This window comes from Xenopus tropicalis, chromosome 5 (genome assembly GCF_000004195.4).
Source record: "Xenopus tropicalis strain Nigerian chromosome 5, UCB_Xtro_10.0, whole genome shotgun sequence".
Taxonomy (NCBI): Eukaryota; Metazoa; Chordata; class Amphibia; order Anura; family Pipidae; genus Xenopus; species Xenopus tropicalis.
Window position 1 is genome coordinate 88,284,269 of NC_030681.2, and position 22,739 is coordinate 88,307,007.

Consider the following 22,739-nt stretch of genomic DNA (forward strand, 5'->3'; position numbering starts at 1 on the left):
AATGGTGTGTATGGCTAATATGGCGTGCGCGCGAAAAGTAGCGCATGTGCGTTGGTTAGCATGCATGACAAGTAGCGTGCTGCGTTAATTAGTGCACGTTGTGTCAAATACCGCACAAAAATAGTCTTCACGACTTAAATAATGTAAACAGCATCACGTCTTAATTACTGCAAATATCCTTTTAGTGAATCGTGCGTTAAGACACGAAAAATAAGACGAGATAACATTTTTAATGCATGCTATAAATAGCGCTCATTTTAACGCACCTTAGTGAATCAGCCCTATTATGGGTTTGTTTACCCAAAAGATGTATCAATGGCAAAAAAGTTAAATGAACCCCTGATGTTCTTCATTTCAGCCCAAGAGTAATTTGGCTTCATATGTTTGTCACCAACTTTATCTTAAAACAAATCATTATGATTTATATGTTTTAACTGTTAAGTTTAGGATTATGCACTTGAATGTCACTGTTTCTTAGTACAAGAAATATTTAAGGGGGGTTTTATGTAGAACTCCTCTTTCTCCTGGTTACTGGGCATTGAACAGATTGTTTGTGTTTGTGGGGGAACTTAAGCTACTTGGAAAAAAAGTCAGTCTGGTTGCCACAACGATCTAAAAACAAGCCTTAAACTCTGCTAACAGTGTATGATATTATACAGATGACTGACCACTTTTTCCTTCCTATTAGAGATCAGTGGGTGATGTTTAAGCCAACCTTCCCACGCAGAATAAAAAAGGTCAATCCTGACATGAGAAAAAATCAATTTTAAAACCCCAAAGCAAGCTGCAGAGATTTCCCTTCCTAAACTAAAATTAGCACAGGTAATTAGATTATTGGTGTTTTTACTAAGCACTAATTTTATTCATTACTGCTCTTAGTTCAACCAGCTAAATGCATGGGAACTAGAGACTTTGTCACAGAGATAATATTTATGAATAATAAACTTGATCTAGAACTGGCTGTTTATACAAATACAATTAATTTGTATACTAGATAGTTACTGAAATATCTTTGTAAATAGCCTACATTTGTAGAAGTTGATGCATTGTATATTATATCTGTGCCTTGGCTTGAAGCTGCAAATTTAAAAAAATAAACATATAAAATATATAAATGCTCTATTGATTACAGACTTAGAGTTTTAGGTCGGCACAGCTGTATTTCTTATGAAACTTGTGTTGAATACTGTTCATAAATGTAGTTCCACTCAATGAAGTATGTTTAGTGAGATCTGATTATCTATGCAGAGGACGAAAAAAAATTTTTATATGTAATTTTATCTGTGTTCTCTGGGTGATATGATTATCTAACTAGGTGAATCATGCTGACCGATTAAAGTGCTGCATGTCTTAAGTCAAAATAGAACAAAACAAATGAGTAATGTCTCATTTATAAAAGAAAATCAGCTGAGATCGGCAGAAAAGCACAGTTCATTTAGAAGGAATGTATGCGTTGGTCTTTTGGGGTTTTAATAAATCTTTCCCTGTTTATAGCTGTCTTATTCATAATGTGTTTCTCTTTCTGCCAGTACAAGAACTCCTTCATGGATGTTTGCATACACAGAACAGCTGTACAGATTTTATCATAAAAGTAGACCTAATTGTCTCTAAGCCAGTTTAACATTTAGATCAGTGTGACAAAAGTCCTATGTTATATGGCAGCAATAAAGACCAACTAGATATAATTTTCTCCCAGACACATATTACTCCTCCCCAGTCTAATGGCCCCTCAGCTGTTAGCTGCAAGCCTTGGTCTTCAGCTTAAGGAGAAGGTGAAATAGTTCATGGTATCTGAAACCCATGCAGTCCATGATATTGTGGATTTCTGGACATGAACAAACTGTGTGTTAAGCCTGTGTATTAGGGTTCTTGTATTAGCAGTTCTTGCAATAGTATTAAAAGAGAAAGAAAGGTAAAAACTAAGTAAGCTTTATCAGAAAGGTCTATGTAAATACAGCCATAAGCACTCACAGAAACGCTGCACTGACTTCTCTGAAAAAAGATTTCTTGTGTCTGTAATTCCTGTGCCACAGACACGCAGCTTTTCAGCTCTCTCCTCTCTGCTGCCCCCCCTCAAGAATGCTAAGAATTCACTCTCCCCCCTTAGGAATGTGGATCTGAGCCAATCAGCAGGAAGCTGACTCATAGGGGCACATTTACTAATCCTCGAATCCGAATCCCGAATGGGAAAAAAAACGGATTAGAAATGAAAATTTTGCGTTTTTTTCATCGCCGTCGCAATTGTTTCATATTTGTCGTGACTTTATTGTATTTTGTGTGATTTTTACGTCGCCGTTGCGATTTTTTCGTATTGCGCTATAGTAAACGCCGGAAAAACCAATCCGAATTTTTCACGACGGCAAAATCATTCTATACTTTGGTAAGAAGCCATTACAAGACTAGCCCTGTAATGACTTCCTACAAAGGCATAGTTTGATTTTGGGTTGCTCTTCCTGGGAGGTTGGACGGTTTGTCACATGGATGGAGAGCTTCAGACTAACTACATCCCTTCTGTGTGTAGCTTGTAAACAATAGAAACCTTCAGATTACAAAAGGGTTGTAGGGGAAGTAGTGTAATGAAAAGGTGATTGAGCAGGCTAAATTTACTAATAAAACAAATACAAAAAAAGCATTAATTAATGTACATTCTTTGGCCCCTTGTTATAGCCTGGACTATAGTTATTTATTCTGCACAAGTTCATACATAAAATTGCTAAGTCACTACAAATAAAATTGATGTAGTGATAACTTTGGGTCACTATAGGGTTAAAAGTCACTAATCACCACAGATCCCTTGGGGGGTAACCCACTAAATATGAGAACGAAAATAAGTGGCTGTAAGAACCTCACAAACTGAATTCATGATTATAAATTTTATTACAATTTTATTGACAGGCCAGATATAAAACTGTACTACATACAGAGCACACAATTCATAAAAAAATCATTTTGATCACACATCCTAAAGACAGATTTGGCATATAACTGCACAAAGCACTAGAGCTTCTAGACAACTAGTTTACAATTGAAAACTACCTTACTGTCAGGTCTAATTAATCTATTCATTTCACTGTTCTTTGCTTGTTATATTTTTAAACATTTCTTCTGTTTTGTTGCACTTTTATCCCCACATTTTTTCAAGTAAAAACTAAAAGCTCTGCCAATAGTAAATCTGTTATTTATCCAATTTGGAACACAGAAAACATTACAGTCCATGTATCATACAGTATGAATTTGAAAGACCTTTTACTTGATGTACACAGTCTAACGCTGTAGTGAAATGAGTAAAAACATGTATGTATGTATATAAGTAAGTATATATGTGTAAATGCAAATTTTGTGTGTGAGGGGTGTGTGGGTGTGTGTATGTGTAGGTATTTATGCTGCTGACTGCTGCAGTGTTATTGTAAGGTGTGTTTCCTGAGAGAACATAATCTCTAGTATGTGAATTTGGTAAACTATATACATATATGAATTAGTATGCTGAAGAAAGTGACCTGACTGTGTTGTGCTATACTAATTAAAAGCCTATTGGATTTTGTTACAAAATACACAAAGTTTGTACCAGGCCTACTAACCCAACAAATCACCTGTATATATTATGTCATTGGGTTGTAATGGGTTACTAGATTTCGTGCAAAGCTTGTGCCCCATGCCTTTTATTCCATTATTTTCCATACTCCTAAAGACCTAGTCCAGTCTTAAAGGACCCTTCTGATCATCAGACATTGACACTAATCCAGAAGCAAGTTCAGCGTTAAACTTTTCCTACAAAAACAAATATTTTAATTCCTTCTTAATGTGTTACTTACACACAGCAGCAACTATAAAAACATACATGTAATTTGGTTACAGAACAAGCATTCATCCACTGAAGCTGTCCCTATTGCTAGGTTGTGCTTAAAATGAACTAAATACATGTATACTACTTAATCCTATCTAAACAGGAACACTGAATATCCTCTTTCATTGGATGCCACAAAATATGATTGTAATTTCTACAAATCTTACTTTTCTGTTATTCTGATTTCCAAGTAGACAAGTCACCATAAATTCAGTAAATTTTGTTTATTTCCCTTTTACCTGTTATGGGTCATCATATAATATTTACCACAAAGAAGACAAATCTGTTATTGTACCTTATGTCTGCTTATGTTACATAACTTGTATGCTTAAAAGCCAAGCTATACAAAACTTCTTTTCCTTAATAGCTTTTTATTTTAATTTTACTTTGGTTTTTCATTACTACGTCATTTACCATTACAATATAGTTTTTTTCTGCTTTTATTAATTTATATTTTTAAATTGGGATTTTTACTAACAGGGTAGGAAAGCGTGATTTCAGTACAGTTGAAAAGTTTTATTTTATGTTTCTTTAAGCATACAATACTGATGTTGCTGGGTTATAATTAATTATATTCCCATGCAAAAGCTGCATTGTTGCAGTAGCCAAAACCCTATAGATATATTATGTGAATATAATTTAGTGTTTTTTACACTGTGGACCTGCCCTTCCCGGGGTGGGGGGGGGGCTGCTGAAGCAGTGGCAGGCTGAATTAATTATGAATAGTAAGGGAAAGTAATTATGAATAGTAAGGGCAAGATCTGGGGATAATTGTTTTCTTTCTTCCAGATACACCAGAAAGCCTAGTTTAGAAAGAAGTCAATTAGGGTGAGAACTAGAACTAGTGTTTTCATATAGAAAGGTGTGGTTTCAGTACAGCTGGAAAGTTTGATTTTTATATTTCTTCAAGCATGTAATACCATAATTAATTATATCCAAGAGCAAGACATGGGGAGAATTGTTTTCTCTCTTCCAGATACACCAGAAAGCCTAGCTCAGAAGTCAGGTTGAGAACTTGTGTTTTCATGTATAATAAAAATCAATTGGGAAAATGTCATAAAATTCATAAACAGAAACAACATTACAGAAAGAAAAGCAAACATATAAAGTTATATATAGTCATTACAATGCAAGTTTAATTGCACATACAGTACATACCCCATTTTTTAAAACCTGCTTAAGGCAGTGTATATTTGGCACAAATACAATGACTTTTTCAGTAAGAAGTTTTAATATATAAACTGTGCACTAGTGCAATGATAAAATATACACTCTTTTTCCAATAGCAGATGGGTCACTAAATACTTTTGCAGGTTCACAAATTCCATATAAAATGAAGTTAAGGAAAAATTGTTTGCGTTGCTCATATTTTTCAGGTTTTTTTTAATTACATTTTATTACATGACAGACTATATAAAAGAACAGACCAAAGTGACAATTCTCAGTATGCACAGGGAGACTGATGAACAACTCTTGCAATGTAAACATAGATTTTATCACAGATCTTACATTGTACTGGGACCAGTTGATCTTATTATGCCAGGTGCTAGGACAAAGCCAGGTGGAACAAAGCACTGCCATTCTTTCTACTATATAATTTTCTGCAATATGCTACGTTTTCAGGAGGTACTTGTTTAGGACATTTTTATGTGTTTGCTTTGTCATGTAAAAGATGTAAAATAGTTTCAGGTGCTATGTATTTTGAAACTCAAAAATGTGGCACAAATATGCCATAAATCTGCTGTGAGACTACTAGAGGGACACGCAAGTGTTTATAATAGTAGTTTACAGCGATGAGTTTTTATTTTATGGACAAATGATTGTAAAGTAAAGACAAACTTTACACATTTCTGTTTGACAGTAGCTGGCAATCTCTTTTGCCAACCAGAGAAGCCATCTTGGACCATGTGGCCCCAGGTACTACCTAGCCTGATCTTCTGATTGTAGCACAATCCAGGGAGCATTCCATGGAATGCCTATGTTCCCCCTACCACCAAGCCCTTATGAATACAGTGCTATTAAAATAAACCCATGGGGCAACAAGTGCAACATGCAAAAATTGTATGCAAGGCCTCTGGTTTTATAAATGAAGACTAGATTATGTGCAACACCCCACAGACAAATCCATAAATATTCATACAGGAGTTCTATCATGATAATTCTGTTCTCCAATATGAGACCTTTCTAATGGGAAATTTATGTGTGTGTATATTCTCATTCTGAGTCAGCTTGCAGACTATTTGACTATTTTTATTTTATGGAAAAAATTAGCAGTGCTTAGAGCCTCTCCCACATAACCCTATCTGTTGGTTCTTGCAGTTTTATTAAAATAACATCTGTATAAAATAAGTTCCCCTTCTCCTTCGTCTCCTAGAAGGATGTCTATCCCACCTCAGATATTCTAGATGTCAAACAGCCATATTTGTACTTTTCCATTAAGGTCAGCTAATCCCTCCCTTTAGTCTGCAACTTAATCCAAACCACCTGAAAGTTCTGTCCTCATTTCTTCCCATGCAGCTGTGCCTAGTAAACGTAAGGGCTCTGTGGTTTAAGAAACGTTGTTTGCATAGATGCTTTGTTCCCCTTGCAAAGATCTAAAACCAAAGATCTTTTGATTTTTGGAAACAGAATAAGATGTTCTATGGCTCATGGTACAGCCTTTATTTTGGCATATCATTCTCATAAGAGCTTTATGATTTAATCAGCTGCTCAGGTATGCTTTGTTTATTCAAGGTGTCTCACATAATTTCTCCTTCTAAAGATCTGTATTTTTTTTTTTACTAAAAACTGGCATTAGCATACTTTTTTAATTTGAAAATTGGGTGACAAACTTAACAGGCCTTGATCAGTTAAATGAACATGCTGACTAAACCTCACCATTTGAAAAGTTTGAATTCTTGTTTGTATAAATTTATATACACAAACTGTTCACAAATCCACATTCCAGCTGTTGGAACTTTGGATACCAGTTGACAATTTCTTGCAACAGATGGTACATTCTCTGTTTAAACATATCACTGAAGATCTGGCTAAAACAAAAATGTCAGTGTTAACCCCTTTGTGACCAGGCCTATGCCGCTGCAGTATGCATAATGCAGTGATACAGTATTCCACACACAGCTGCAATGGAGCCTGCAGTAATAAACTACTATCAATACATCATTAAACAATATCATATTCAAGACCATTTAACATTTTGAAATATCAACCCTGGTTTTGTATATGGGTACATCACTCATCAACTGACTGACTGGAAACAATTGTTACATCCTTTTCTACAAAGATGGCTCTGCTCATGTGCCGCATAGCATATTATAATTGTCAGTAGAACTGTTAAAGGTTTATCATGGTGCCATCTTTATTCATATTAAAAATACTAAAGGAAAGATTTACTAAAATGCCATTTTTTACTGTGAAAATCTGAGATTTGTTTCCCCAATTATGAATCTTCAATTTTCAGCGTACAACATTTTTCCATTTTTTTCTTTTTTCTCCTAGTAGTGTTTGCTAACTTTGAGGTGGCAAATATCATTTCATCCTGTAAAAAATGTTAAAAATTTAACAAAATGCTATTACAATAGTGATTTAAATATTTTCACACAGGATGAAAATTCTTAGTTGTACTTGGGAGAAGTGTAGGATGAGCAACAACAAATGTTTCTAATAATAATAAATAGGAAGAAAATTAATATGTTACCTTGTAAGAAAAAATTACATAGTTCAACAACTGTTGAAGAATGTTATTAAACTTATCACTGTGTTACACTATATGGATTTTATTGGAAATGGAAGTTTTATTAACATCTGGTTGTTTTTTGTGAAGGTGTTTTGTTGAATTTGTGTGCAGCAACATTTTTCAATATGTTGATGGGTGTTTACAAAAGGTTGTGTGTTTACAACTGGAAAAAAACATTATTTTTCCACATTTAATGTGAAGTTTTATTGATGACATTTAGCCCTAACGCTAAACTAACTACTTGGTATACTGTGCCAGTCATCATAGCAAAACATGTTGTTATCTCTGATTTAAGAATCAACTCTGACACACAAAGTTACAAATGTTCCTTTATATAATCGTTAACTAAAATACTGTAAATACATTTTGTCTGATTTAGCTATCCAGATTCCATTGCAAACTGCACTGATTTATATCATTTCCAGACAGTTCCTTTTTTTATTATTATTTTGTATAAATGCCACATTCACAGCAGGCTGCATAATGTGTTCCCATCATACACTTGTGCTTTGTGACCAACTTGTATTTGGTTACATGTGATTGCTAAATATTAGCAAGCCAAGCTTTTTCTATTGTTTAATTTTATAAAAGTCGGCTTCTTTGCTGATTTCAGGTGCCCTTAGGCTTAGCAGGTGGCTGAATTACAAGTTAAATATTTCAAAGTCTTCATGTCATTTGATTCTTTTAAACACTTTTTTTCAATGCTCTTTAAAATTATCATTTTTGCATAATCTAATCATTTGTACAAAAAGATTTGCATTACTATAATTGTAAATGTACATTTCTGAAATCAATTCATTTATTTATAATGGCCATGTAAATAGACTAGTCTACTTTTCTGATACTAATGGCACAGAGAGGTATAATTCAAACAATCTTTTTTCCTTGTGTTGAGTTTAAGAAGCCTGACCTCTAGTGGCTACAACATTCAAGTTACTCTGTTCCATTTTAGGGTTATTTGCAAATATATTTGAATGCTAAGGTTATATATATATATATGTGTGTGTGTGTGTGTGTGTGTGTGTGTGTGTGTGTGTGTAATCAAGCAGTTCAAAATAAATTCCTTGACACTTAGGGGGCTCTAACTAACACAGGTCAGTTGTCCTAACTAACCAGGAGCAGGCCTACCACCTGTCTCCCACACAGAGAAAAGAAAAAACAAAGTTCCAACCTTGTAGTGATTTCAAGCCTCTCAGTGAGCTCACACAGGCAGCTTTCCTGTGTCTTTCCCCCAGACTGCAGCCTTCTACTTTGGCCCAAGCTGCCTTGTAATTAGCCAGCTGAGATGCCTCAGGTAGTCTCTAAAAACCCGGGCTGGACTAGCAGTCCCGGAACCACTCTCTTAGCAACCTGGGACATATATAATCTCCATCCTGAACTTTTCCAGGTATCCTGATAGTGACCTTACCACAATATATATATACCACAATATATATATATATATATATATATATACTGTATATATATATATATATATATAAGTGTTGGATAGAAGCCGCTCTCACAGGACTTATAAAGAAATAAAGTGTTTATTCACACAGAAGCAACTGACGTTTGGCTGTAACACCAGCCTTTCTCAACTTTGAGTCCTGTGAGAGTGGCTTCTATCTGACACATTATTTATTGAAATACGTTGAAGACTGCACTCAGGCCAAGTTACTCTTCATTGACGTGAGTGCCGGCAAACTCATATATATATATATTGTTTAGAGCACTGATCAGCATATGGGGAGAATAAGACAGGCTATGAATATTCAATCAACTATCGCAGGTGCTGTAAATGATGAGTCATACCCTTTGGGGAGGGGAGGTTTCTGCCAAGGGAAGCAGGAAGTAGGAAGTGTGTAACATGCTTTCTGAAGCAGGGAGATTAAAAAAACTGAGCCAAGTCTGTAAAAACTTGATATATGGCCTAACTGCCTAGCTGGACTTTGCAGAAGAAAGAAAGACCAATGTAGCCAGTCTGCCAGTGAACAAACCTGTTCTGCTTAATGAACAAAGATTTTATTTTTACTTCTCTTTTGAAATTAGATTTTGAAAGAAAATTCTAATGGTTTTCGAATTCTATGCTTAATATCTCAAACATAATTAATGTTAGATACTTCTTTTCTTTTAGAAATAAAGCATTTTAGCCAAGATAGGGTGGAAGAATTATACCCTTGTGTTCTCCATCTTCCGTATTAAGCTTTGTGCTATTCTAACTTTAACAGATCCGTATCTTGTTACAAATATTGCTTATAGTTTTTCAATGGAATTTATAAAGGCATATTATTTTCCCAAGTATATATACAGTGATTAAATCCAGTGAGATTTCTTTTGCTAAACTTGTGATAAAATATATTATTTTCTACAAAGAAAATTCTTTGCTGAAGCCAGAAAAACCTCCCTGGAGGAAATTGGGACTGGATACTGAAATATGGAAGAATGGGTACCTTGTTTTCTAGAGTGAATAGAATTGCATTTGAGCCTACGCTCCTGTATTTCCATGATCAGTTGAAAGAAAGTTCATTATTAAAGATGACTGCAATAGAAATGTTATGTGAAAGGCAAACTGTGCTATTAAATTGTAAGAATGGTTAAGCGTTTAATAGATGCATTACAGATCATTCTCACAAACCACATCCATTTTAGGGAATAGTGGTGAGTTGTCTCAATATTGTATCTGCAGTCATTTTTTAGGAATAAATAGGTATTGTTTTAAATAGCTTCCTACAAAAACTAGAGGGAACTGCCCAATTGTATAGCACATGGACAGTTATCACCCCTTAATTCATGCCCAACTTTTTTCTTGCTTTTATGGAAAGTAATGTGCAACAGATTCCATTAAATTGCATATAAAGTGATCCTGAAATTGACCTGTAGCTACTACCAATTTATAAGCTACCAGTCACTGGTTCAGCCACCATTGATGTTTTTGTTGCAATATAAAAGAAACAGGAAAGAAAAGGGAAGGGTCATATTAGCAGCTCAAAGGAGAATGACAGCTGTAAAGAAAACAGTATAGCTATAGGATCTGTTATTCGGAAAACCTGTTATCCAGGAAGTTTAGAATTAGGGGAAGGCAGTCTCCCATAGACTCCAGTTCCATCAAATTATTCAGTTTTTAAAATGTTTTCTTTTTTCTCTATAATAATAAAACAGTACCTTGTACTAGATCCAAAGATACTAAGGTACTAAGATATAATTAAATTATAATTAATATAATTTAATGTTTAAATGATTTATTTTTTAGTAATTTATACCAAGCATTGCGGATATTATGACATGATACCAACCAGCAGCTCTTTTGCATCTGTTGGAGACACTTTTGTGGAGAAATGTATTTTTGCCCTATCAGTCTCAGATGAAGTAAATGGTTATACAGCCTGCATTTTTTCCAAAATGTGTTACTTAGGTGTTGGTTTGGGCTACTGCCACACAGAGCAGTTTCTTTGCCTGCATTGGCCTGGGTGTAGACAGTGGAGCGGATTTTGGAGGGAAAATGTATATTCACGCCATTCCATGCTAAAATTTGTTTGTTTGTCTGCATCCAGTGATTCTGGGTGCAGACACAAGGAAGAGTGGATTGGAGTAGAAGGGCAGCTTCTTAGCTGACACTAATACGCAGGTCGAGAAACTGTGCTGTTTGTCACAGTTTGTATAACTGGTTTCCTGTTTGTGATTTTAAATTGTAATGGTGATCATTTCACTCACGGTAATTATGCTTGTAAACTATACATCAACAGAACTGGCCATACTGTACTAGAATCTAAAAATGAATGTTGTATTTTTCTAATGAATATAAACAGCGTTCATGTCTGCAAAAATGTAAGCCTGTAACTGCTAGTAGGTTTAAAGAGTTTTGTGCCCTTCTGTTTATTTGTTAATGTGATTTTCACACGGTATGAGCACACAGTGCAGCCAGCTTTGCAGTCATGAGATTTATAGTGGTATTTCAGGCAGTCAGAGAATAATTAAAACACTATAGTTAATAAAGGCAACTGCCATTGTCATAATAAACAACAACAAAATATACATTTGAAGCTTAAAGGCTCAAGGGGGTTCTGTACTGAATGCATGTGGTAAGTAAAATAGAACTCTTGTGAGCTTTATGTCCCCTGTGGCTCCAGGCTTGCACTTCTGAATGATATGCAAACTATGTTCTGCCCAGCCATCCTGTATGTAGCACTACAAATACAAACAGTAAATCATACACAGAGAGGTGAAAGGAACACTTTGCACTCCCTTGTGGTAGTGCAAGGAATTGCACTGTAAAAGCGGGCATCCACAAAATAGCTGGCCCAGCAGTGTGTGATTTATGAAGATGTAAAATTACCATCTGTGTTGTTTAATCCTGCACAAATTGTTTTTCTGGCATCAGTGTGTGCATGTGTATTACATAATTCCTAGTGTGGAAGTGCTTACACAGGCTACTTGAAGAAGTAATATGAAATAACGCGTGTAAAGTGAAAAATGAGTGTAAAAAGCATTTTATATCATTTTGTTTCCCTGGAATAATATGTCTGTATCTTGTATTATTTAGGGCATGGCATTTTCACTGGAGGAAAGGCTACAACTGGGTATTCATGGATTGTTGCCTCCTTGTTTTCTCAGTCAAGATGTCCAAGTCCTGAGAGTTCTTAGGAACTATGAGCGGCAAAAGTGTGACCTTGACAGGTAAAAGAGTACACATAAGGAACACAACAAAAAGAAAATCTACAAAATTAGTAGATTTAGATCATTTTCTGTCTTTAAATTGTAAAGCAACACTTGCTATAGTGTATTGCAGCCAGTAGTTTTATTGTTGTGCACTGTGGAAGATATCCTCTTGCAGCCAAGATGCATCCTTTCCCAAGCAATATAGTGAATGTTTAAAAGGAACATGTACCCACCCAAACAACTTAATGCCAAATTATTCAGAGGGCTCTTCTGAGCAATTTACATGATGTATTTTTTATTTTAGTTTGACAATATCATTAATTTGAAACCGGGTAAAAAGATAAACTGGGTAAAAAAGATTGCGTCTAATGTAGAAGCCAGAACACAACTTCCTTCTTTGAATCTCTCTAACCAGTTAGTCAGTCAGCGACTTGAAGGGGGAACACATGGGACATAACTGTTAAGTTAGTTTGCACTTTATTGTCACCTGCATGCTCAGCAGTGCAATAGGACGTTCACAAATTGTTGACACAATAATGTGAAAGCAAGTTTTCTGCAGATGCATGGCTTTTCATTTCTTGCACAAGATAAAAGAAAGCTATTTATTTGGGGGGCACAAACCCCAAACATTTTGTATGCAGAACTCCAGGCAAGTAAAGAAATTCCATCACTTAACTACCCCCCAACGTCATTTTCCTAATAGTAAAAAATATTATTTTTATACTTCACATGTTCAGTTCATTGATGTATTTAATTAAGCAAGGCAGTGAAATTAGTAGCATTTTATGTGCCTTACTGCCTTTCTGCAAAATAATATATACATTTTATGGAGTGTTAGATTATTTCCTGATGTAGTAATACAATTAATCATTGTATTTTTAAAGCAGGGATATTGTGTAAGCCAAAATACAGCAAATTAAAAGTAAATGATGAGCTTACCAGCATCTATAGATCTGTTTTTCATATTGCTTAATATACAGTATTATACAAATGCATCCAGGAAGTTAGGGATTATCTTTTGGAGTAAAGACTGAGACCATGCTTATTTTTAGCAAACCACTGCAATGTATATTTTGTTCTTCTTTTGTTAAAGATGTATTAGCTCCAAAATAAGGTTTTCCTAAAAGGGTTGTAAATGCACATTTAAACAGTTCTACTGCACATCCTAGTTATCCAGCATATACAGTATCTATGTTAGAGAAATAGGAACCTGTTTTGCATTATGAAGAGGGAAGGAAGAACATATTGTTCAAAGCAAATTTCCAATATACATTAATTAATAATGTTAGTCACTAGTTTTGACTTTTGAAACAATATAGCAGAAGTTCTCCAACAGGTTTGTTAAACAGCTGGTTTCGGCTGCATTGTTTTAGGAGTCAGAACCAGTAGTGCAGACAGATATTCCTTTCAATGGAAATAACTTTTCAAATAACTTTAAAAAACATTGAAAACATTTCCATTAATGTACTGTAGGGATCCATAGGATTAATATGTCCTTATGGCTTCAAGCCCTACCATTTCCTGTATCTTCCTGTTACTGGGCAAAAACCCATGTATCTAGTTTTATGTTAACATTTTGTGACTTATTGGTTCTGTTTTACTGCAAAAGACCTCTCTGGAGTCCATTCTTTGAATTACTTTGCACACAGCCTTAGTGAGTTGTAGTTGCACTACACCCCAAGGATATTTCCACATAGCAAAAGCCCATCTTGTGTTTTAGAGTCCTATGTACCCCATGCTCTAAAGCCTATCTAGCTAGTATAGCCTGTTTTCACAGGAAATAGGGGTTACAGTACATTTGCTTAGAACTGGGTGGAGGACTCCTTAAAGGAGAAAGAAAGTTACAATCATTGGGGGGTGCCAAATGTTAGCCCTCCCGCAGTGATTGTAATCACTTACCTGATATCCCGGGCTGGTGCTCCTGTTTGCAGAAAACTGCACTGGCCAGCGGTTCATGCAACTGAGCAATCCTATTCCTGCACTCGTCTATATTCAGAATCCTGGGGGCTGGTGCATGCGCAGTGAAAAAGCTGGCTTTCACTCTACTGTGCATGTTCAAGAAGGTAGAAGAAGTAAGAGCATCACTCCTGGCTGGTGCGTTTTTCTGCTAACATGAGCACCGGCCTGGAATGAGGTAAGTGGTTACAATCACTGGGGATGCCTAACATTTTGGCACCCCCCCAATGATTAGACCTTTCATTCTTCTTTAATTACAAATGCAAGACAGTTCACTAATGACTATGCTGCTGACCAAACAGTTAATTAAAGATGCTAGAAAATTCACAAACGAGAAGTGACTATGTCAGTCACTTTGTGTCATGTTTAGTGATGAGCGAATCTTTCAAAAGATCCGCGAAAAATTCGCGAAATGGCGAAAATGTGTTGCGGCAAAAAAATTGTCGCCCGCGACTATTCCTTTGTCACCCGCGGCTATTATTTTGTCGTGCGGCAAATTTTTTCATCTGTTTCGCGAAACAATCCACCGATGGCGAAACGCGGAAATTCGGCGCGAATCCATGCCTGGCGAAACATTTCGCCCATCACTAGTCATGTTGCATTCTTTATATTATATTGTAATCAAATATCAGAAGGGAAAGAGGGACAGCTGTTTAGTTGTTTTTTTTTTTTTTGAAGATTTACACAGATCTGTGTATCCCAGTATTTCCACCACTAAAACTAAAATTTTGATAGCATTGGTAACACCAACTGGATGCACTGGTGCCTTATTTGAATTAGTTAGGGGACTGATTAAGGAAATTTTCCCATAACAGTACTGTTTATTTGAATAAATGACATAAAAAAATATTGAAATAACATTTCCAAATTTTCCATTTAACCTCATTTTTACTATCAACTTCTCACCCAGGGATTGTGTTTTTGTTAACATAACTGGAATTAAGAATCTAGTAAGGCCAAACATGTCATGAGAAATAAACTAACCAGTGACTGACACAATGGGAACTTAATTTATTTTCTTAAACATCTCAGACAGCTCCCAAATATTTAATCAAAAAAAGGAGTATTTTTAACAAAAGGAGTTTACTAAAAATATGGCCACACTGGTATATGAAGCAAATGTGAAGTTTACCTTTAAATGTACTTTTGCTATTTTATATGGACCTATTCTTGTCATTATTATTATTATTTGTATTTTTCTATTTCTATTTGCATTATTTTGTTTTTGTATTATTTGCTTTCCTTGGAATATGTAATGCAACAACAAAACTGTTGTTTAGTTTTCATTAATATAGCTTCCTTTATTACTTTAAAAACACTTCCCTGTTAGAAAGAAAACTTAGTCCTAGCAACCAAGTAGCCACTTATTCCCAACTGGAGAGATGCAGAAAAAAAGTTTTAACCCCCCCCCCCGCCCCAAAGATCAGTGAAATCATTAAAATGTATTATGTAAAGCTATAAAAATTTGTGGCAGGATTTGAATACAATTATTGCTAATATTTTTTTTAATTGCATGTCAGATGTCACAAAAGTTAAGATGTATAAAACTTTGAAAATTTACCCCTCTATATTTTTCACTTTAAAATATGACATTACATTTTAACTGCTAAAGATACCTATGGCACATGTGCCAAACCGTATTAAGCTCACTGATCCCTCCAGTGTGTATATTTATCTTTATGTATGTGTAATGTAAATATCCGGGTTTATTATTTTAAATCCTTAAACATCCTCATCTATTTCCACTATCTATTTATAATGGTTTGACAATGGTTTGACAGATGGGCACCTCTACTAAAGACATTATACTGTATCAAGATTCAGAATCCATGCAGAAAATTTTATAGAGAGTACTCAAGAAGTGATCAGTAGTGTTTGCCAGCAAGATTTAGGCAAACTGAGATTATTTCCTATAGATAATTAGTAAAATCTTCAGTTAAACCTCAAGTTAAATATGTTATATTTTGATCTAGAAGTACATTTTACCATGAATAGAATGTTACTCCAGTAAGGAGACCTGTGTGGAAACAGATGCTCTCCAGTCAACAATGAACCTAATGACAGTTGTATATTAATGACAGTAGGTACGCCATACTGGAGCTGTCTGAGGAAAAGTATAGCATAACTGCTTTATGAATCTATGACTGCCATGTAATTGCGAATTTAATTTTACCATTTTAAGAAAAACTGTTTTTTTAATTCCTTTATGTCCAGATTTGCTAGTTGTGGATCTATCTATCTATCTATCTATCTATCATCTATCTATCTATCTATCTATCTATCTATCTATCTATCTATATAAAATTCACTGAAATATTGATCCATTCTGTGTTTTAATTAGAGTATCTAAGCACATGTTAACACTGATTAGATGTTGATCTAATGATACCAGACTTAAATGGAGTTCAATACCTTTGGCAAATGATAAAATGACTGGCAATCTATTTGCTTATTGGAAGAAAATAGTTGCAAAATTAATTTTTAACTTTAAGCAGCTGAACACTAATTACCAGCAATGCTCATCAGTTAATATTGCTTTGAGAAATATAAGACCAGGCATAGCAAAATAACAACATGACTGTGCTCACAGCAAAAGTGGTTGCATTATGAAAGAATGTTATTAGATGTATTTATATATCTCGAAGTTTTGTGGTAGACTGATATATTTTGAAACACATTCAGAATTCTAGCCATTTATTGTATAAGAAATAACACATCCAGTCAAGGGATAATGGGAAACACAGCTTAATCCTCAGTGGTATTTGAGTGCAGAAAAATGACAAACAATGTTGCACCATTGAAGAAATACTGAATTGTACCCTTTCAATGTTGTTGCAGGTATATTTTGTTGATGGGACTTCAAGATCGAAATGAGAAACTTTTCTATAAAGTTTTGACTTCAGACATTGAAAGGTTCATGCCAGTTGTTTACACTCCAACAGTGGGCTTGGCTTGCCAACAGTATGGACTAGCATTCCGAAGGCCAAGGTACAGTGCTCAATTAATGTCACTTTATCCAATTAAAGCTTAAAATAAATACTATTTGTTTCAAAAATTATTCCTATTATTTCTGTTTGATAGATACAAATGTGTGTTGGTTGCTAGTAATTGTTGTTTACCATCTTGCTGCTGGTAACTTTTAAATTGCTTTGCCCTTTAAGTGACATAAGGTTTGGTGGAAAGGGAAATTTTCAGTCCAGTAACACCTGGGAACTATGTGCTACATAGCAGTGATTTCCAACCATATGGCTTTCCATCTGTTGCTAATTAAAAATTCCAGCAGCCAAAGTCTGTCTGACCAATGAAATCTCAATCTGCGCCAATTCCTGCTACACTGCCCAATATAATTTCCTTGACATGAATTGCCAGATGCACCAACATCAGCTCCACACTCGCCACGCTCTTGAACTACAGAAATAAACAGTTGAGCTCAGTAACAAAACAAAAAACCAAAGACATGGCAGGTTACACTAGACTCGAGCTGTGTAAATAAATCAATGATTTCAGGCCATGAGCTACATTTATACTATAGCCAATAGTTTGGGAAAATAGAATGTTTCTATAATGTTATTCTGCATGGATAAATCATACAGAGGTCAGTGTTTCATGAATCACTGCCCCAAAATAACATGGAATGGTGCCATGCGAGATAGTATCAGTGACTGAAGGATAGGTACACAGTTTCTTTCCTTAAACATCTGGGAAAATAAATTCATTCATATGGGATTTTTGGCAAATATTCAGAACATTTTAAAGTTGCATCTACCATTACTCCACTTTACAAAAAGCCATGTGTGCTGTGTATCTGGTATCATGGATACTGTCTGGTTGAGAGAAAGCTGCAAGTGCAAGCCTAGAACAGAGCTAGGTAGAAGACATAAAGGGAAGGTTTCCACTAGACATTTGCTTACCAACTCTATGCATGGGTGTATGTACAGAATGGGTCAAAGGCCCATCCGCTAATGCACAACATTCTTCTAACTACTGGCAGTTCCAGTAGTCCATATGAATTTATTCATATACAAAAATGTTTTCTAGCAAGAGTGCATCCAGTGAGACTGCCTCTCCTCATTTTTATGCAAAGCTGAATATATACTAAAAGTATATACAATTTTCATGGAATAACCTACAGCAGTGCTGTCCAACTGGCCGCACCCCATCTGTCTTGCTACTGTGACTGCTTACCTTTGTATAAGCTTTAAATGGTATCAGTACTGAAATTAACTGGCCCCCTGCACTGCTTACACCTCAGATTAATGCTGTAAACCCCTGTATTGTTCACACCTGTAAACCCCTTCCATCATTCATACCTCTAAGCCATTCCATTGTTCACACCTCAGATCCATGCTGCCTGTGTGTGCCATACTCTGCCTGCCCTATGCCCCCTGTGTGTGCCATACTCTGCCTGCCCTATGCCCCCTGTGTGTGCCATATTCTGCCTGCCCTATCCTGCCTGTATGTGCTATACTCTGCCTGCCTGCACTACACTGAACCTTGTGGGGGTTTGTTCTGAGAGTTTGTTAGAATTTGGAAATAGTCATTATATGGTCCCTAAAGTATATAATTATGTCTTCGGAGTGTAGTTTTAAAAAGGTAGTGGCCAAAATGGGCTTCCATTATTGGGCCTCCGCCATGTAGGCCAGAAAAATTTAGGCCCCAGTACCACAGAAGTTGGACAGCACTGACCTACAGTATAGGGCAAAGCTTATCCAGGACAGTTGCTGATCCAATCCTAACTGGCTCAGAGATACATTGGAACACAGGAGCAATAAAATGTTAAGAGAGCTCATTTATGTACATTTATGCAAATTAGAGAGGCATCATATGGTTTTTTTTGCCTTCTTCTGGATCAACCAGCAGTTAGGCATTAAGGTTGTCTTTTTTAAACCTAACATACTTTGTTACTATGTTCTTACTATGTTACATAATTGCAGTTGTGACCCATGCAATTTCCCTACTTTCAGTTGTGCGTAAAACCACTTTCATTAAAGGTACTTGTTTCATAATGAGCTCCTTGCACTTTAATATATTTGCACTCAGAGCTACTCAGTCCTTCCTGCCTTCTGTTTCAAATCGAGCGCTGCTGGGCCTATTGATATAGGGGAACCCTAGAGCTATCACTACCTCCTGACCAGTCAGTAGCTCTAGATTTCTCTTTGTGCCCAGCATCACTAGGTGCAGCACACTTGCCCCCAAAGAATCACTCACCAAACAATGAAAATGCAGTTGGTCTTCATCTTTTACTTTTTTGTGGTTTTTCAGTTACTCAGCTCAGCAGCTCTCCAGTTTAGTATTTCAACAGCTATCTGGTTGCTAGGGTCTTATTTACCATATCTGTGGTTTAAATGAGAGACTGGAATATGAATAGGAAAAAAACTGGATAGAAGGATAAGTATTAAAAACAACAATTACAGTAAAATTGTATCCTCCCCGAGCACTCATTTTTTGGCTGTGGCCCCCATTTAAAAGCTGAAAAGTGACAGCACAAGAAGGCAGATTATTCAAAAACTATAAGAAAAAATAATGAAGATCACCTGGAAAGTTGTTAGAAATAGGATATTTCTAACCAGAGGTGACTTTTTTTCTGGAAGCATTGTCCTTATCTTCACACATACAGTAGGGGCTTACCTGTGAGTACACACGTGTAGAGATGGACTCAGCTCTTAGCCTCACATTCAGGCTGTGCAGTTATCAGCTGGTATGTGAAGTTTGTTTAGACACATATAACTACCTGTTAACCCCTTTGTTGTTTCTGTCCCATTGAGTCCTTTGTCTTTCTCAAGTCTCCAACTTGTGTTATATAGGAGCCTTCTTATTTCAGAAGCCTTCCTCTGCCTGGTTGCGCTCAGGATGATATAAGGTTGTCCTGCATCCTAGTTCCTGTTTGTAGCCCTGCTTTGTCCTTGTTATGGTCTAAGCACAGTAGTATATGTACACAATCAGCTGTGTAATAGAGTAGGGTGATTCACAGTCCTCTGGTCCTTACCAGAGTCTGCTTTTCTGTGTTCAGGCTTTCTGCACTGAAATACCCATTGTGGCAGTGAAGTTGTTATTTTGTTTAGATCAAGTAAAGCAAATGATAGATGTAAAAAAAATGTGTATGCTGCAATAGTTCAGGGTTCTGACTTTTAGCAAACGCACAGCAAGACAGGGAACACAAGTTGTCCTGTAGGGTCATAAGTTGCCCTATACTGAAAAGAATAAGTTTAAACTCTAGTCCAAGATAGCTGATTGCTCACACTAAGGCTATGAGTGGGCAGAAGAGCCCACTAAGAATTGGCAGACAAAAGTACGCATAATGTATACCTTGGTTTCTTCTGCTCTGTGGGTTGGGCATAGTCCAAGGTTCTGTCCAAGTGAAATATCTGTGTTTTATTAACCTGAATCCTGTGGTGAACTTTTTTTTATACAAAACAGGCCTTTTAACACTTTTATGCAAGAGTATATACTCTTGTTGCTTCTTCAGATCTCTACTCAATAGCCTCAGCAATTGTTTACCTGGGAGCAGGTACAAATAACCTTTGAAACAATATATATAGTACAGACTAAAAGGCATTATTTCTGCCAAAGAGTAAAAAAGTCGGGGATATCAAAGTTTTAAAATCTTAATTCTGAATGTTACATACTTCTCATACCCTGTTATTAGTCTTACAGTAAATCTAGTCTGCTAAAACACTGGAACCCTGAACTACAGACTGAAGAAGTAAAAATAAATAATAGAGTTGCCAGACTCTATAACACTTTAAGATGAATCCCTTGGCTCCCTTGAAGTGCCAGATCTATAACGGTTCATGATTAATTTTATTTGCTGTTTCACAGCACATACTTACTGGTGACATAACTAATTCAGCAGGACAGCTTCAGCTTATAAATTATATGACGCACAGAGTCTCACTTGCATGGACATCAGGGTTCGTTACAGACCTTTGCAATGAATACATATAATTCATTTTACAGGAACTCATGGCTGTAGGCGCATTGTCTTTTTTAACCGGGAGACAGTTTTTTTTTAGCCTATCGCACTGTACCACAAAACTGAATTTCCTGATAAATGCTTTTTGTATTATTTCACCATCTTGGATTTGAGTTATACTAAATCTAAGAAAATGCAAGTGAGAATGAAAACAAAAAAGGAAACAGAAGCTAAACACAGCAATTTGGTTTTTAACATTTTGTTTATTATAATAATTGGAAAATTCTTAGTTTTCCAATAACGCTATTGGATATGTTTAGCAGTTCATTTTGAATATCCATGTGTTACAGGGCTGATTAATCATGTCTGATGCATGCTGTAGGTTACATTGCAACACATCATAAATGCATAACAATCCCTAGTGCAAAACATTTGCCAATCCCCTGCAGTACAGTTAGGCAGTATCAATTGTACAAACTAGCCATCAGATATGAGCCTTTTTAACATCTGGTATGAGTATGTGAGGGAACATTAAGTTTTCTGCTGTATCCTCTTGTCTGTGCCCATGCCTTCTGTGTTTAAGCATTAGAAGACATGGATGTATTAAGGTGGCCATACACAGTAAGATTTGTTTGTTTGGTGAGTTCGCTGAAAAACAAGCTAATCTTTCATGCTAATGCAATCATTTGGCCTAAGGCAATTAAATGGATAAATTAAAGCTTAAATCTGCTCATGTATGCCTACCTTTAGACTTGCTATAAGATAAATAATGTCCTGGCTAAATTCTAGATGTGATTTCTTTTCCTCTTAGAGCAACCTTTATTAATTTTCCTCTTCACAAGTGCTATCCAGGTTACAAGAGTCAGGGGTACTAGCTATCCTAGCTCTCCTTTGAGTCTTAAACATCACCAGATCAATTCCCTTCCTCTGACCACTATTACAGCAGTTTTAGATGTTTTACACATTGACTAAATGCCATTACACAATGGGAGAACCCCTACTAAGAAACACATGGATACAAGGAAAGATGAAAGGGATATAGTCATCAAAATAAAAGTTTTTTCTTTTCATTGAAAACAGTGTGTTCAGCTGTGTAAAGTAGTATAGTACATACCTTTCCAGTTATTGGCCATTCTGCCTTCTTCCTTTCTTCTTACTTAATTACTGAAATAATATGTATGGTAAGTGTTCTCAATATCATCCAACTCCCTATTGGATCTACTACACCCTGTTTTTATTAATATTAGCTAATGGTCTGTTTGGTGCAAAATTCAAAGGCTCTGTTTTGCATGACCTATTTGCAGCCTTTGACATTGTTGATTATTTCTTGCTATTCCATGATCTTTTATCTTTTAAGATCCAAATAATTGCATGATACTAGATTGCTTCCTCTACTCTTTCTGTCACGATCGGTAACCCAAAACCCAGAACCCATTGTGAATGTAGTAACAAATCGTTTGCAGCTAAAAAGATTGGAATTTTGTCACTACCTGCCCACTTAGTTAAACTGACCTTAGTGTGTGATTATTTTGGTGAATATCTGCTGTGCCTATTGATGCAATCTCTGTGGGGAAACTTGGAAATACTGTAACATGGCGATGGTGATGGTGGTAGCTGCAGGGTTCCAAGGGATCAATAGACACAATTGTGCA

General features: G+C 35.9%; 1 protein-coding gene across 1 annotated transcript in view; it reads left to right on the forward strand.

Annotated features, from left to right (window-relative positions):
• Positions 1–22,739, forward strand: part of me1 (malic enzyme 1, NADP(+)-dependent, cytosolic) — a 165,907-nt gene that overhangs the window by 18,470 nt on the left and 124,698 nt on the right. Inside the window, exons 2-3 of the mRNA XM_002938454.3 lie at positions 12,103–12,236; positions 17,013–17,162. Of these exons, the coding sequence (XP_002938500.1) occupies positions 12,103–12,236; positions 17,013–17,162 (284 nt within the window). The remainder of the gene's footprint in view (positions 1–12,102; positions 12,237–17,012; positions 17,163–22,739) is intronic.